The 16,782-nt window shown below is 43.1% G+C and overlaps 1 protein-coding gene across 1 annotated transcript in view; it reads right to left on the bottom strand.

Moving 5' to 3' along the window:
* Positions 1–9,940, bottom strand: part of ube2f (ubiquitin-conjugating enzyme E2F (putative)) — a 42,017-nt gene extending 32,077 nt beyond the window's left edge. Inside the window, exons 1-3 of the mRNA XM_023823862.2 lie at positions 9,689–9,940; positions 5,577–5,713; positions 1,229–1,258 (exon numbers count right to left, since the gene is read on the bottom strand). Of these exons, the coding sequence (XP_023679630.1) occupies positions 1,229–1,258; positions 5,577–5,694 (148 nt within the window). The 5' untranslated portion in view covers positions 5,695–5,713; positions 9,689–9,940. The remainder of the gene's footprint in view (positions 1–1,228; positions 1,259–5,576; positions 5,714–9,688) is intronic.
* Positions 9,941–16,782: the final 6,842 nt, after the last annotated feature.

Genomic DNA, 16,782 nt, shown 5'->3' on the forward strand with positions numbered 1-16,782 from the left:
GCGTTGAAGAAGCTTAAGCCTCCCGAATGGAAAGGCTGAGTTAGACTCCCCCTGGTGGCGAGACATGTATGGTACAAGCGATGACAGCCCACTGTTCAGGTGTCCGTATACTTCACACGACATCCGGACAAAACGAAATCAAACACGTCAGTGAAAACAATCTGTGGCACGGTTAAAACGAGGCTACCACCTTGCACATTGTATGCCACGACCCTAGAGGGCGCAGAATGTGTTCGGTGCGGCAGACCCTCCTACAGCGTAAACAAACGTATTGTAGTGAGAGCATGAGTGGTTTTAATGAAGGAGATGACAGCTCGATTAAAACTTTATTAACAGCCACTGTTGGTTTAATACCAACACTGGCACAGACAGAGAAGCCTACAATTTACACACCATTCATGGTTACACACTAACGAAACACAAGCTTTGCACAGCAAACATTACACGGATATGACACTTACTATTAAGAGAAATACACAAATATATTTTAATTTACACTACTTAAAGATGCATGCGATACGGCGCAAAGTATGTGGTAGCTGCATAATTAGTCTTCTTGACCAATCCCGCGGCATCACATTTATGTCAGCCAATCAGATAGTGGGTGGGATCAGAAGAAACGGAAAAGTTCAGCTCAGGAACCCTGCACAGGTGGTACACCGAAACCACGATCATCGCGGTGATTCAGCGTCATACGATATCGTTTTGCCAAAACAACGCTGATTGCGTGTATTTCTCTGATGTGAACGGCCAGATTTATGGTAGTGATTCTGAACTCATAGGTCGTGACAAGTTCGGAAAGGGTAACGAGGCAGAGTTGGAAATGTAAGCATTTTAAAACCGGCAAGCTCCTACACTGATCCACGATCAGATTTCCCCGTTCATATAGGTCAATTCTATATCTTGGGTCTGCAACTGCTTAGTGCATAACCAGTGAACACTAAAACAATCCAGAACAGATTTGTGCGATAGGCATTGGTTGGCGTAAATTGCAGAGTGCAGTGATCACAGCGTTAATTTAAACATAAACTGGTTATAGGGTCGCGACTGAGCTGGCATGGTAAAAATTGGGTCGCGGTGCAAAAAAGGTTGAGAACCACTGCTTTAGGGTATTGGGATGGGAGGCCAGACATCGGCACTTTGAGGCCCACAAACAGAACATGGCTGGTAAAACAGTGTCCTACACTTTAGAGGTTATGTGAAATGAAGGAAATGGGAAAATACTTACTGGGAAGGTTAGCTTCAAGTTCTGCAACTTCTGCAAAAAAAAAATAAAAAGAATATTAAAATAAATAATGCAGCTTAATAATACAGGTTTTATCCAGCTGAGCTCAGCAGTGCTGCCTGGGGCTCACTGACAGCTCCTCACAATCCCAAACGGGGCTACAGTAGTAAAGTCCTGTGCTTGGCATCCCACTCACAGTTAGGGGGCTTTTGCATGCCGGCTGCCTCCCGCAGACTCTGCGCATTGCGGTCCAAAATCCACGGCTCCCTTCCAGCCCCGGCCGACGCCATCGCCGCAGTTGCATCAGAGTCGGCATTTTTGCCCAGTCCGGCCAAGGTGACCAAGCCCAGATTCGTGTGGGTCAGTTCACCCCAGGCCTTTCTGCGGTGCCGATCACACCCCACCCCCAAACCCCCAGTCCACATTAGCACACATGGACTGTCGCTCGAGCTCCACACTGACTGACTGTCATTCTGACACACTGTGACATTTGTGCAGCAGTACAGAGGTTCCCCATTAACGAGGTGATGTCAGCACCAGCACCAGTCCACAGAATCTGCCTCGTAAACCAGGACTATCTGTTCATGGCTTGCATTTGGAAAACAGGATGCATTTACAAAGTGTGTTTATTCAGTGTCAGTAAATCACGTGACATATTCAGCGCTGTGACACCTTCTAGACAGCGACCACATCCTGTCACAATGGTCTACGGTTATACCAAATCATCACCATCGTCATCTTCACACTGCTGCTCCTGGAGGAGGACACGTGCTGCATGTCACAGTCCTCCGTTACTGAGACCACAGACCTTCTGCAGCTCCTTCTGGAGAATCCCCAGAGATCCCCAAGCCAGCTGGGAGATATGACACCGTCGGCGTGTGCTGGGTCTTCCCCCGGGCCTCCGCCCAGTCGGATGTGCCCAGAAAAGCTCTTTGGGATGCATCCATGTGGCCTCCTTATAAGACCCCCAAACCATGCCAGCTGAGTGCCATCTTATCCAGCACTGCAGCTCTGTCCTCCTGCCTCATAAAAGGGGAGAGCAGTAACAGCACATGGATTCAGCTAAGAGCCATGAACCCGGGTCTCCAGACCTCTCCTATGTGACCATTGTCTCCTGAGCAGATCTCCGGCTCCAAGGACAGAAAGGCTGCCTGTCAGACGGACCGCAGAATCAACTGGGACAGTCGTCATAGTAATTCAATAATCATTTTTGTTTTTTAATGAAACGGGGCAGACAAATGTTCATAAAATGATTATCCAAAAAATCCCAGAATCAAAGCAAAAGCATAACCCAAAGCAGACAAACTACTTAATTATTAGTAATAAAACAGAGCAGCACATGAATGCTAATAATGAGAAATAATCATTCAGTCTTGATCATTAAGATGACAAGCCGCCGGCTTGTGGCAATCAGTGGGAAGCGACCCGACGGATGGTTAATTTTCTTGTCTTTCCTAAGTGATAAATGAGCAAATTAACACCCGGAGATGAGGGTGGAAGTGGTTCTTTCAAGCAAGAGGAGCGCAACAGCAAGAATAATAAAAAAATGTAAAATCAGGGCGCAGTGCGATTGGGAACCAGCGAGAGTCTGACAGGCAGAGACCAGCGAGTCGGCTGTGTCGGCTCTGTGCCGACTGTGCAAACGAGAGGAACGTCTCAGCAACACACTGCCACTGCCGTTAATTAACTTCAGGGCCCTGGAGCAACTTGCCCAACTTACAATCAGAGCCCTTTTTTGTTGTTTTTTTGGGGAAGTATTTCAGGTCATGGGCACGGCAACATTTGATGAGGGAATTAAGCTGCAGAAATCCCTCCACAGAGAAGGCGAGAGGTTAAACGCAGATTGTGACAGACATCGGAAAACGCCGGTACATGGGGGTGCCGCTGAAAGCCTTGGCATTAAGGCGGTTCGAGATCTGCCTGAGTGAAGGGGGCGGTACGAGAAGGAGAGGCCCGGGCGGAGCTAGAGCTGGGAGGCTGAGCTACAGTCTCAGGCACTCGGGTCCCCAGCTAAATGCGCGCACACACACATACACACACACACAGACACACACACACACACACAGACACACACACACACAAACAGACACACACACACAAACAGACACAAACAGACACAAAGAGGCCGACACACAGACTTGTGTACAGTCTATTCTATACTCCTGTATATCACACATTAATATACAATTAATATACAATAAGGCAGTCAATTTCCAATCGACATCTTCAAACCACTTACCCTGGCCAGGCTTGCAAGGTTTCGGTGCAGCCGGACACAGGGCACAAAGCTGACACATAAACAGCATAATCAAACGTACAATCATAAGCGATCTGCAATACAGAGGCAACAACTAGCCTGAAGGCATGTTTGTGGACCGCCTGAACAAAGTGAAGTACATGGATCATGCTGTTGTAACCCGAGGATAAATCTGCCAAGAGCCCTCCAGAGAGCTGTGTCTAATTTGCCTAAATTAGAGAACCTTCAACAGCATGAAGAAAACAAAAAAAAAGCCACAAAAGTTTAACTTTTAATATTAGTTAAACTTAGAAGAACATGAGTGGAAAAGGACAAAATGATCCTTGATACAAAACAGCATGTCCTGAGTGATGGAAGAGGGGAACCCCAGGGCCGCGTCAAACACAAGACATCGTCTTTTCATGTAGAAATCCGGCTCAGAGGCATCTAACGGCCTTTGATGTTCATGAGGGGAGCGCCTCCGAGTCGCAGCCATGATCAGATGATAAGAGCGCATGGGAGAGGCTGGAGGTGCAGAGAACGGGATGACAGACACCCCGATGTCCACGTCGGTTCCGTGAATTCGCAGCACGACACAAGTCCCCCCGCACCTCTGAGATGCTGCCTCTGTTATCCCACCCACTGCACCACTTTAGCTGACCCCCTCCCCCGCACCCCCATCTGATGCTCGCGCTGAGCTTTACTGACAACAGGCCACACCGCCACAAGTGTCCAAAAAAAAATTCCTAAGTGACGTCACGCAATTCCCCCTTGGGCTTCACCTGAGAGAGCTGGCTGAAAGCTTGATGAATCAGTCAGCCATGTGGTCTCATTTTATTTGACGCGTAATGACCACATGCCACGAGTCCCATTTGTCACAAAGCACAATCACATCCCTGTGAGCATTAACAACAGAAATATAAAAATTCCTCCCTACCAGCTATAAGCTATGCAACAAAAATGCGGCAGAAACATTGCAATTTAAGCACCTTTGTGGAAACGTGAACACAGCATCTTTAAGTGCGTAGGTGCAGCCTTCCGCATTAAAGACAGAGGCAGCCCCTGCTCCGAGAGCTCTGAAAGGCTGACTCCAGAACTCCCAAGAGGCTCCAGTACAGGTCTGAGCGTGCAGCATCTAACCCCAGAGGAACCAGACAGTGTCTCGCGCTTCCTGTTATCTCCTCCTCATTTTACATTCATATTCAACACCTCTGAAGCATCTGCTGTTTCTCAATACGCAACATAAAGGATGCCTCACTCCACCCCGGACTCTGAGAATACTGTCAGTTCCCTAACAGACGGATTACTGCTTTGCAAAGAGTGTACACAAACTGAATAACGATTGCAGGTGGAATACAGGGTGGGGCAAGAAAATACAGCTTCTATATAAGAATTATTCACGTTTCTTGCATAAAACTCTGCCCGCTTCCAACAGATTATATCATGTGGCACGATATGTGTCTCGTTAATAGGAGTACAGGAGGAGGAAGACCATTAAAAGTAACAATGTACTGGACACCCCAGCTACTCCTGAGATCCAAGCAAACATGTCCAACCTGATAACTGGGAGGAACTCTTGTGACATACATTGAATTCTCTGTGGCTCATTACCAGCTACAGTCTTGCCAAGTTTGAATATTAACTATTAAGTCTTGTCACACTGACATGAGGTGTTTCAGTAACAAGCAAATCTAAACACACACAAGATCACGTGTGCAATGGCTGACAGCTGTTGTGGAAGGCTGTAAAAATATATACTATTCACAAAAGATTTATCATACTTAAGTTAAAGATCTCCAACCCAAGAGACCCAACCACAAAATCACATGCTGACAGATTCATAAATACCACTGGGAATGCTGGTAGAGAAAATTCATGTTAAGAGAGTACATTACACAACCAAAGTTATCATGTTGTCAGTTATATGTTGCCTGTTAAATTTATCAATTCCCCCTCCTAGTGTTTTTCGAATACATTAAAGATGGCAGTTACCAATATTTATCTGCTCTAACTCTAGTATGGTCTTGTTTCACCTCCCTGGGTACAGCAAACGCAGCGGTAGGGTACCGTACAGACATCACACGATGCAATGATGGCGCCATCGTGAGAACTGACCTTTGATGAGCAGCCGGTCCCGGATGGACACCCTGTGCGAGGTGTCGGGGGGCCCGCCGGAAGTCCGACCCGATTTCACGCCGTCATCTCGCTTCAGTTTGCTCGACAGCGTCAACATGGCTTCCCCACACGCTCACCTGTGACAGAGGGGAAGAGGAAAGCCGCAGGTTCCTTCAAACTGCAAGAGTGTTTGCAGAATAAAGGAGTCTTCGTGCTCACTGAAGTAGCCACATTCCCTCCAGCGTGTTTCACTCAATAGACAAAGACCCACAAGTGTTACTTTAAGTCCAGTATAATATGATTCCTCATGTGGGGCAACTGGCCAACTGCCACAAGGCCAGTGGGTCTCCTTGCCTGTTTGGGTGGAGCAGGCAGAAATTCCATTTCAAACCCACCCAACACGTCCTCTTTCCACATCTCAAGGCCTTTACTTGGCTTATAGCAAAATGGTAGCGACTGCAATAATGCAGTTAGCATAGATTACAGCAAGCCGTAAAAGCAGATATCTAAATACGTGAATTTACACTTTTCTATAAAGACGCAGAGTAAATAAAGTAATGAGTTCATCAGTGTGTTAATGGTGGCCTGAAGCACCTTTTTGTTACATTTCCACTCTCAAAGGATCCAGCTGTTGTCTAATTTTATTAATGAGCTTGACAGCTCGAAACGGTTCTGCAGAGATTCAAAACAACCCAACTTTTCAGTCTCTCTTATTGCCGGACAGCAGAGAAAGCTGCCCCTGGCTTCAAGCTAATTGTCCTTAAACACCCAGAATTCCACTGAAATCTGTTTGTATTTACACAGTTCCCCAGCATCTACCAGAGGAAAGGCTGAGAGAAACAAGGTGTGGAGGATAGGGGGAGACCACTGCTCGTCCAGATGTTCCTGCCCTCTGCCTTGCAGAGAGGACAAATGGACTGAACGTGAGAAAGAAAACCAGATGCACATGAGGTGTCACCTGACACAAATACACCCTCTTTTGGGTGACTGAAACACAAGCAGGAAAACAAGGGAGGGACAGGGCGGCAAAAGAAACCTGCCAAAGAATTCACACCTGCTTCTAAATAAAGGGAAATGGTGGCTGTTCAGCAAGTCAGCAGGGGAAGGGCGGCAAACTTTCATTTAAGCTTTCAGCAAATGATTTATCCCTCAGAAATGAGACGTGTTCAGTTACTCCCAGACAACAAATCTGGAGGTATGTCATAAGTTCAATTCACAGACCAGTCCAGCACGATATCAAAGTTTCCACATGACAGGCATTGTTAGAGGCTCACGTAAAGGTCTTCATTTGTTATAGCTGTACAACTTATATATGCAAAATAACAAGCAAGACCAACGACGTGCCATATAGTGCAAGACAAAATAGTTCAGCCTGTAATTCTGTCATAACTACTTTTAAAAGAAATAAATAAAATCATTCCAAAAGTACCTGTTAATGTTTTTAAAATTCAATGACGCATACTTTTTCACAATTGAATAAAGTACTTGAATTACAAGTTCATTTTACACGTTTTTTTTCTGGATGACTCACTCTCAGACATTCACCTGCATGAAGACACCACTTTCAGAAAAGAAAAAGATGCAATCTGTCCTTTGACAACCTTGTAATGCGCAGAAATAAAACTTTTCTCAAGATTCCGGGTTTAGCGAGAGGCCCTTAGTTACGTGCAACCATTTGTCTGACACATGGAAACCAGTATTTTTAGGCAAGTAAGGACACCCAGCTTTGCACAAATGCAGGGATATTAAGACAGCTTGGTACTGCATGCACAATAAGTTTAACAATTAAAAGCTAAATTTAGTCAACAAAAATCTAAGCATTGACTGGAGAAGCGAGACTGTAAAATCCACAATGGGTTGCATTAGCATGTCCTCTCAGTCCCTGACTGGTTTAACCCATTCCCATCAGTTCCCTTCTGGGACCCCACTGGTTAAAACAGGCAGGGAATGACAGGCTGGGCATCTACTCCCTCTGATTCTCATAAATGCTTGGTTCTGGACACAGCTAAAGTTTAGAATGGATGAGAGACTAACTCTACCTGGAAATCCCATAAAGTCTTCGAGCCTGGTGTGTCAGAATCATTACTTTACACTTTTACTTTCCATAATTACTTTACAGAATTACTGCTTCATACACCTAGGGGTGAGGTTCAAATCCCACCTCTGTCTGTGCTGCACTTGTATGTTCTCCCCCACGCCACAGGCTTTCCACCCACAGTCCGGTGACATGTAGTGAAGCTAAAGAGTGCCCATAGTGCATGCTTGTGTATGTGTGCGTCTCCTGTGATGGACTGGCATCTTGCCAACATATACCCCTGTCTTGTGGGCAGTACTGCCTACGACAGGCTCTAGAAGACCCTGACTGGGATAAATGGCAGGAATATGGATAATAAACCAAATCAGATAAAGACTATGACTTACAAATATGATGAACATATAACCATGTTTTGGTGAAACAACCCTCAGAGACGCCGTACTAGTCACCAAAGAATCAGCCTACACATTAAGCTATACAAGCTGTTTTGGTTGTAATATCCTCTTAACCTACCAAAATGAAATGACATATTAAACATGTTATTTTGCATTAAAACTGAAAACATGCACAATCACTCCTGGGCCTTCCGAGGTTTATGACACTTTAAAGTAAATTAAGCAACCCAATAACTTATTTAGTGTTTTTTCTCCCCTCACTACCCAATTTAAACGTGATTAAAGACCCAACACAACAGAGGGTATGACTCATTGCTGCTTCTTGCAACAACCAACAATGTCAACCTGTTCAAAAATAAACCAAAAATCTGACCCGTTTTGCACAGTAGTTTCCCAGTTGTGTAAGCCTGAATTTCCAAATACATTTCCGCCCTGCAAACTCTAAACACCATGACAAATATCCATTTGTGGCAAGGTCAATGCAGAATGATGAGCTAAACCTATAAAGCTCAGTGTTTTATACTGCTATACACCAGACTAGACATGACTATAAGTACTGTCTGAAGGGTTTTTAATTAATGTCCTTGGCTGAAATTTTGCTGTCATTTTTTAGATAAAATGTCATATCTCAAAGAAACAGGCTTTTTAAATGCTACCACGTAACGCTCCTGAAGGTTGATAAGGAGAAACGTCAACTTGAGTTGGCATTCAGTCACTATCATTAATTTTCAGCGCTTACGTGGGGACCTTACCAACTTATTCATCAACTGAATTGCCTAATTATTACCGAAAGCACCTTTGTCAAAAACAAAACGTCTAATTCACTAAAACTAAAAATTATTTGCACCCTCATCTGGATCTGAAACACAAATGTGGAACCTCAGTCCTGTCGAGAACATGTCCCTAAACCCCCAGAGGTAAAATGCACTGACTGACCCAACAGAAATGACTGAGAACGCCAGGTCACCCATCCTGTCACCGATACACAATCACTCCCATTTCTGCATTTTATCTGGTATATTAAAACCACGTCCTCTTTCTCACTCAGTAAACCCAGCACACGCCCCAAACCCGGACGTGAAGTGTCCGTTCACAACCCCCAGTCCGTTGGGCAGGAAAGAGTGCCCTCCCTCATGAACTTACACCACCCACGACTATATGGCTATATTTCAGAACGTTTAGCTTAAAAACTGTACAACTGGTTAGTCTGATTGTTATGACCTTATATGTATATGTGCGCGTGTGTGTGTGTGTGTGTGTGTGTGTGTGTGTGTGTGTTTCTCCAGAGGGAACAGCACGTACTGTACAAAAATGTAGTACTTTTTCTTTTTCATTTTACATGTCGTTATTGTACAAAATACAAAATTTAAAGCCACGAAAACCTGCAGTGTAGCTAATATTAGCTGTTCAGTCTACGGGGTCGCGTCGGCCCTGCGTGTTGCTAATATTAGCTAGCAGTTAGCTACGGAGCCCGGCGTCTTTTGCTGTGTCGGTAACTCGCAAGTACTAATACTACACTGGTTAAAGGTAAACCCAATGCCGCTATTACGCTGATAAACAAGCAATTACAAGTGTACAATACGGTGTGTAGTGAAAAAGCCAGGGGAATACAGGCATGTCATTGGCGAAAAGTGACACTTTCTATTAAAACAAGATAAGAAGTCTCCGTCTGTCATGTTTACCTGCAGTTTCTGGGAAATGCGGCTCCGTCTCTACACCATAATCACCAGTCCGTCGTCACAGCCGCCGCTTACAACAGTAGGTTAGGGTTAATGTCTGCACGTCATACCACGACAACAGTGACGAAAAAGTATATCACAGGAGTTTATCGAAAAGAAACAGCAAATCTAGGCTGCCTGCCTAAAGGAGCGCTCCGGCGGAGCCAGCAACCAACTGAGACGGGCGGAAACGCGTCACTCATTCCGTCACAGGAAACCGCACGTCCTGCGCTCGCGGCTGCGATTATAGTTCCGCTGTGTTACCGCCGGCTGGAACAAATTCAAAATATAAAAATGTGCAGTATTGATGTGTAACGCACATCCTTATCAGTAAGGAAGTGACTCATCTGAAAATTCCAATTTATCCACCATCACACTGGACAAAGTGTCCTTTATTTAAAATAAAAAAAATCTATAATAAAAATATATGATGCAAATTCATGAGTTGCTTTTCTTACCATTTGTTCTATGCTACCAGGTATTAAGCAAATTATCCTACACTGCTTTATTAAAAACATCTAGTTGTTACCGTATGTAAATAACTGCATAGAGCACTGAAGCATGCACAGTGCATATTCTACACAACAATTGTAATGAAAAAAAATAATATTGTATCTATCCTCAGCCCTACAATAAATTGCACGATTTCCATTTGAATAATGTGACTTTTTATTGTGTGTTTTTAGGTGTCTGCGTCTTCCCCCAACTAAGTTTTATTAGTTCTAGGTGATTCATGCTTAGTTTAATCTATCTCTATGTTTTCCACTTTGTGGTGAGTGTGCCACAGTGTAAATGGCCATACCTTGTAATTCAAAGGGAAATAGCCTTTCTTTGTTCATACCCTTTGCCACTTCCCCCATTTTTGGTTGTTGTTGCTGGCTTACTGTGTTAATAAGGAACAATTTCCCACACATTCTGAGGCTCAGTGTTGTGTTTCACACAGTCAGTATGGAAATGTTAATAAAGATGATGAAATAAAAACATACTCCTGGAGGAATTACATGTTTTTTAATACACCTTTATTGCACTATTTGTTTTGCCAGCTGCTTTTCTCTATTATACTTTATCTCACAAACATCCTTTGTGTATTGCTAGAAACAACTATCTGCCTATTGATTGCGCTACATAGGTGGTTGTGCATCCCTTCTGTGTTCTCTGTGTTCTATCCTATGATTGTTATATCAATCTTAGAGGATGTCAGTATGTCAACAACAATGCTCTCTCTCTCTCTCTCATGTACACACACACACAGTCCATGTATTCATATCTTTATGAGTCCTCTCCATTCTTTTCTATGGGCCTAACCTTAATCCCATCTATTAAAACCATACCCCCTACCCAACCCCTACCTTAAGCATAAGCAACTAAACAAAATACAGAACTTTTGGCATTTTTAGGTTTTTGATCGCATTCACAGATTTTTATAAAATTTATCATTGTGGGGACTGAAGAAATGTCCCCACAAGGTTAAAAGTTATAGATTTTTATCACATTGTGGGGAAATCTGGTCCACACAATGTAATAATTACAAAAATGCACACATACACACACGCACACACACCTGACATTTCTCCTTCATATATTATCTTCCAAATAGGTGGGAGCGATTAATTCAAGAGGACATGAATAACTGGGGCTAGCTTGCAGATCAGTGGGTTGGGCCTTTTTGCCTGTGATCAGATGGTTGTCGAGTTCAAGTCCTGGCCTCAGAAGAATAGTCAAACATCCATTGGGCCCTTGAGCAAGACCCTGAACCACCCCCCTCCCCCCAGATGCTCCGGGGGCACCAGATAAATAGTCTGACCCTGCACTTGGAGCCCAAGCTTCACTCTCATCTATATGTGTCAAACAAGAGCAAGATGCAATATGTAAAAAGAAGCATTCCAACATGCCTGCATTCATATTTCTGCAAATGGCAAATACATTAAATCATTAACTAATATATGAACATTTTGTTTGGTTTGCAGTCAGGTACTACAGTCAGGGGCGGATTAACGCACAGGCTAGATATGGCTTAAGCCTAGGGGCCCCACGTGTGCCAGCCTGCCAGGGGGCCCCCATTGGCGCGGAGGGGGGTGGGGTTGGGGGGCCCACAGACTACTGTAGCCTAGGGGCCTCTGTACACCTTAATCCGTCCCTGACTACAGTGAACTGATTTCCTTACCCACTCTCATCAAATAATGATAATTGTATAATCGTATAATGATGGACAGTGGAGCTGCCCTTTAGAAGGCTTAGTTCACCCAATACACAAAGAAGCAGTGAAGAACCACATTCTCACCCGATGATCCAAGTGAAAAGCATCACTAACCATTTGCAGGTTGGGGCCCGAGGCTTGACATGGCCTTGAAATGAACACATAAAAGTCCAACAATAAAGACAGCACAGAGTATAGCATGTGCCTTAAAGTGTCTGTTTATTGCTTTGATTTCCAAACACTGAGGCAGCAAATTAGAGCTACAGAAAGCCTTGGTGAGGACCCTTCAGGAAAAATGACTTGCTTAAGTAATTAATTTTTTCTTTTTTACCTTTTGTTGAACTTTGGAAAAGGACATTACATTCATTTATCAAACAAATGAAATAAAATAGCACTATTTATAGAAATTTCCTCAAAGAATGGAAGTAGAACGTACTGATACTCGTACAGTATACATGCCACAATGTTTTTGGACAACAATTGTCCTTGCATAGCATTTGTAATAGATTTGTGTTTCTCTTTCTTGTTCAATAGCCTACCTGGAGTACTCTACACACACACAGACACACACGCACACACACACAGAAACAGACACATACACACACACACACACAAATGCACACACACACACAGACACCCAAAAAAAGACACACACACAGAAAGAGACGCATACACACAAAAGCACATCTGAAATATCAATGTACATGACATACAATTTGTTTACTCAAGCTTTATCCAGAAAAGAAGATAACTTCTTAAATACCAAAACAGTTTAATTCTCCTCAAAGTACAAAGCGCCAATCAGTCTTGCATCAATCAACGTTGAGAGCACCACTTAAAATATGGCAGAGGTTCCATTCTCCAATCTCCAAGATAATCAGTCTTTCCTACATTTGTATCTCTTATCTGTTCCACTATCGCTCTTCCCCTAATGTGATTATTTCTCCATGTGAGCAATTTTGATAGGGAGGACCCTCTGCTCGCCAAGTCAAAATGAGTTTTCTTCAAATTCCTTATAAGCTGTGAAGACAAAAGCAAAACAAATCAATATGAAGGTTCTGTTTCTCTGGGGCATTAAACGTTGACATTTATTTTCACCCAGAAAAACAGATAGAGGTCTAGGATTTATTGCCACGATGGCTGCTGTAAAAGCTGAACAACTTCTGACAAAAAAATCAGGACTGTGGTGTTACTACTATAAATACTGTGGGTTGGAACAATAGAGATGTGTTTCTTATGATGGCATATAATATAAAATGAATATAATCTATCAATTCTGCTCTGCAATAACTGATTAGCTCAGATGAACCCTGGAGGCAAAATGAGAATGTTTCATGTCGATTATACTCCCAGAATGCACAGCCAGCCCAAGTTGGATCAAAGGCTGCATCTACACAGATTGATTCAAGATTCAAGGGATTTTCATTTGTCACATGCATGAATGCTGGTGCACCAGCAGCGAAATGAAATTGCAGCTAATCCAGACCATGCAACAAACAAGAAAAATACGAAAATATAGAAAGTTAGCAAAATGAGTACAAAAAAAAACATAGAAATACGAGCATATAAAAAGGGTATGAAAAGTAAAGACAAAAATAATAAAAGAGAAACATCTGAGGAAATATTTAAAGTGCAAGCTGCAGAATTAGTTTATTAGGTAACACTTTACATCAGCACCATGATTATGAATTTGTAGGACATTCATTGCACCTTCATAATTCATAAGGAACATATAAGTTTACCTTGATATCCTAACATACCTTATCAGCTTTAATATACATTGTTATCATCATATTAAGTTTGTTATTAATGCATATTAAAGCTGTTAAGGCATGTTACGATATTAAGGTATAGCTACAAGTTGCTTTTGAATGTTCTATGAATGCATTATGACGGTGTAAAAAATGTTATATGAATGTATTATGACGGCGTAATAAATGTTCTATGAATGCATTATGAAGGTGCACTGAATGTTCTATGAAAGCATTACAAAAGCATTACAAAGGTACAGTTAATGTAAAGCATTACCGTTTATTTTAATTGCTGCTGAATGTAAAATTACATAGTCGGTGGTTTCTCAATGAGGTGCCGCTGCCTCTGACGTAGTCCTTCACACGATCTCATTACTGCCAGCGTGCCCCTCCCCACCCTACCAGCCCACGTTCAGAAAATGTTCTTTAAATCATTCACACCAGTGAGCCAAGAGCGCAGAGCACATCAGGATGCCAGCATTGAGGTGTAAGCAGCAAACACCTATTTGATTGCAATTCCTGTGCTTCCCTCTATTGATTAAAGCTTTTCATTTGTTCTCCAAGTACCACCTATTCATACAGAATTTGCAAAACAGGAGGTGGAATGTCAAGATTTCATTGAGGCTGTTGAGTTCAGGTATGAGACGTTGCATTGAGATGTGATGGGCTCATTCGTGCTAAGCTCTGAGTCCCACCTGAGAAAGCATATCGAAGAACTTTCTCAGGCCTTCAGTGGTTCCCTCACATCCCCAGGGTTCTATCAGACCTCGGGCTGAACTGCTACCATATGCTGCAAACTGCACCGTGCTAGAAAGAGATCTGAGATACCATGCTAAATTCTTAAGAGTTTATTTTGCCACAAAGGGGACTCAAGCCTCACTCCCCAAGGACCATACCCCCCTCTCCCGAAAAAATACAGTTATTAATACAGGCCTAAGAAAAACAAGATTCTCTGCTAATTTAGTGACTGATTGTTTTAACAGATGATGGTGGCCTTGTTCCCTTTGAGACGGCCCCCAAACCCATGGAAATGTGAATTAGCTATATTCTGCTACGTCACTCATTTGCTGGCTGTGTTTAGGGGTGCAGTGTGGTAAGAATGTGGCTTTTATTTCATGAGGTATACACCTCCCTTACTCTGTGTTTGGCTGCCTGTGTATTTATGCAGTAGTTTTATGCTGGCGATGGCATCTAGGGGCACCACCCTTCACTGGCAGTCAGACACTGCCATGTAGCTGGATTGGCGTTAAAGCAATTTGCAAGGCTGTGCTCTCTCCGACTTCTTTAAAAACACAAGACCCATAAATGTTTAAATCTCTAGACCTAATTTCAAATTAAGCGTTTTCCATGCCCACCTTAGGGACTCATAAATCTGAAATTATATAATCGTCTCATTGGAATGTGAATTGTGTTATTTACATCTTTCCATTCACTGCCAGCTATGCATTTCAGTTTCAGTAAGAACTTTTTGACTGCAACAGCAATTCAGAGGAACCGCCTTCCGTACCAAAGAAGCTCCTGAATACCCAGTTGCAGTTCTTTCCGCAGAGGACAGCACCACCGTGCGGAGAGTGTAAGTGCCTCTGTGAGATCTGCAAGGCCGCTCATAAATACTTAGAGCATCTCGCACCATTACCACCAGTATGCTAAAGAAGAAATGCCAAGCAACGCTTTGATCTAGCACACTTCTGGGAAACATGTCAGCCCGGGGCAGCAGAATAGAAGGAACAAGGAAGTCGGTGAGAAAAAAATAGCTGCCTTTGTGTTTACCGGTGGTTCAGGTACAATCGGCGCTATTTAGCGAATGACGGTAAAGTCTCTGCTCCTGGCCCTCAGTGAGACTGAGAGCACACACAGCTCCTGCAAACACAGCTTGTTGCCAGGCAACCACGGTCCCGTAATATTCCCAGAAGCCGCATGGATGGCATTCCGAAGTTTAATCATGGGGGATCTGATCATGATAGGAGCAGCCAGTCGACGGATCACTGGTCTATTTTTTTTTTATTTTTTTTAACGGATGTGCTTCAGAACACAAATTAAACACCAGGACTGAACAACCGTGTTCAGGATAATTGATCAGAAGGTGGATATCAATTCCTCGTACATGAGTCTCAACCTTTTGGTTACAACCTCTAAGCGATTGCCCCTACTTCTCTGCTATATATTGTCCCTTTTCTAATAGAGCTCCTCAGCATGAATCCATGCTTTCTAGTGCTGACTGGGACATCTGCGGAGGGAATCAGGCTGAAGGTAAGAAAGCAGTATGCAATATAGGAAGATTATGCATTTTCTCAATATTGGTTTGAAACAGTGGCTGCTGAAGTAAATTAAGTAAATTAGTAGACACAAACTTGGTAGACACAAACTTCCAGGGTCATCCGGAAGATGACAGGACAGTGGATTAGCTGTGGTTATTAGTCACAAGGGGAGGGGGGCGGTGGACACAGAATTACCGTCATTGACGTCTAAGAACCGTTGTTCCATTTATGCTTTATTTAATTGCTTAGGTGATTCTTTTAGTGATAGTGGCATTTGATTTTTTATTCATTGCTTGTCTGATACAGTTTTGGTGATGTGCCTTTCTAAGGGCCACAATGACAGGATGCTTCAAAAGATTGGAGGAAACAGTCATCTGTCCAATTACTTCAGGCATGTTCTTGACAGTACGTTTGCAGTCTACCATTAAGTTGGTGAGCTACTCTGCGGATTTTCTTCTTTTTAATGGGAACATCACATTCAGGACCAGTGTTTGAGTGGTTGACTTTGAGGCCCAAATGCATGTACACATAGGAAAAGGAGGAGATGAAGGAAAAGGCAGCAAATAAAGGTGTTATTGTTAAGACATGTGCAACAGCCATTTAATCAGAATCAAAAGGAGCTCCCAAAAGAGCATTTTGAACACTTCAGCTTCTTCCAACAATTTCAAATATCAGAAAGAGCAATATTATGTGAAATGTGTGTGGGAAGTCTCCTTAAAATTCAGGCATGGTGCCCTATGCTTGTGCTGAACTTCAATAGGCCCCATTTTCCATGGAAAATCCTCCACTAATGAAAGGATTATCTTCATACAATTCAGTTTGATATCATTTAGGAGCAAATATTGCAAGGCC

This window comes from Paramormyrops kingsleyae, chromosome 16 (genome assembly GCF_048594095.1).
Source record: "Paramormyrops kingsleyae isolate MSU_618 chromosome 16, PKINGS_0.4, whole genome shotgun sequence".
NCBI lineage: Eukaryota > Metazoa > Chordata > Actinopteri > Osteoglossiformes > Mormyridae > Paramormyrops > Paramormyrops kingsleyae.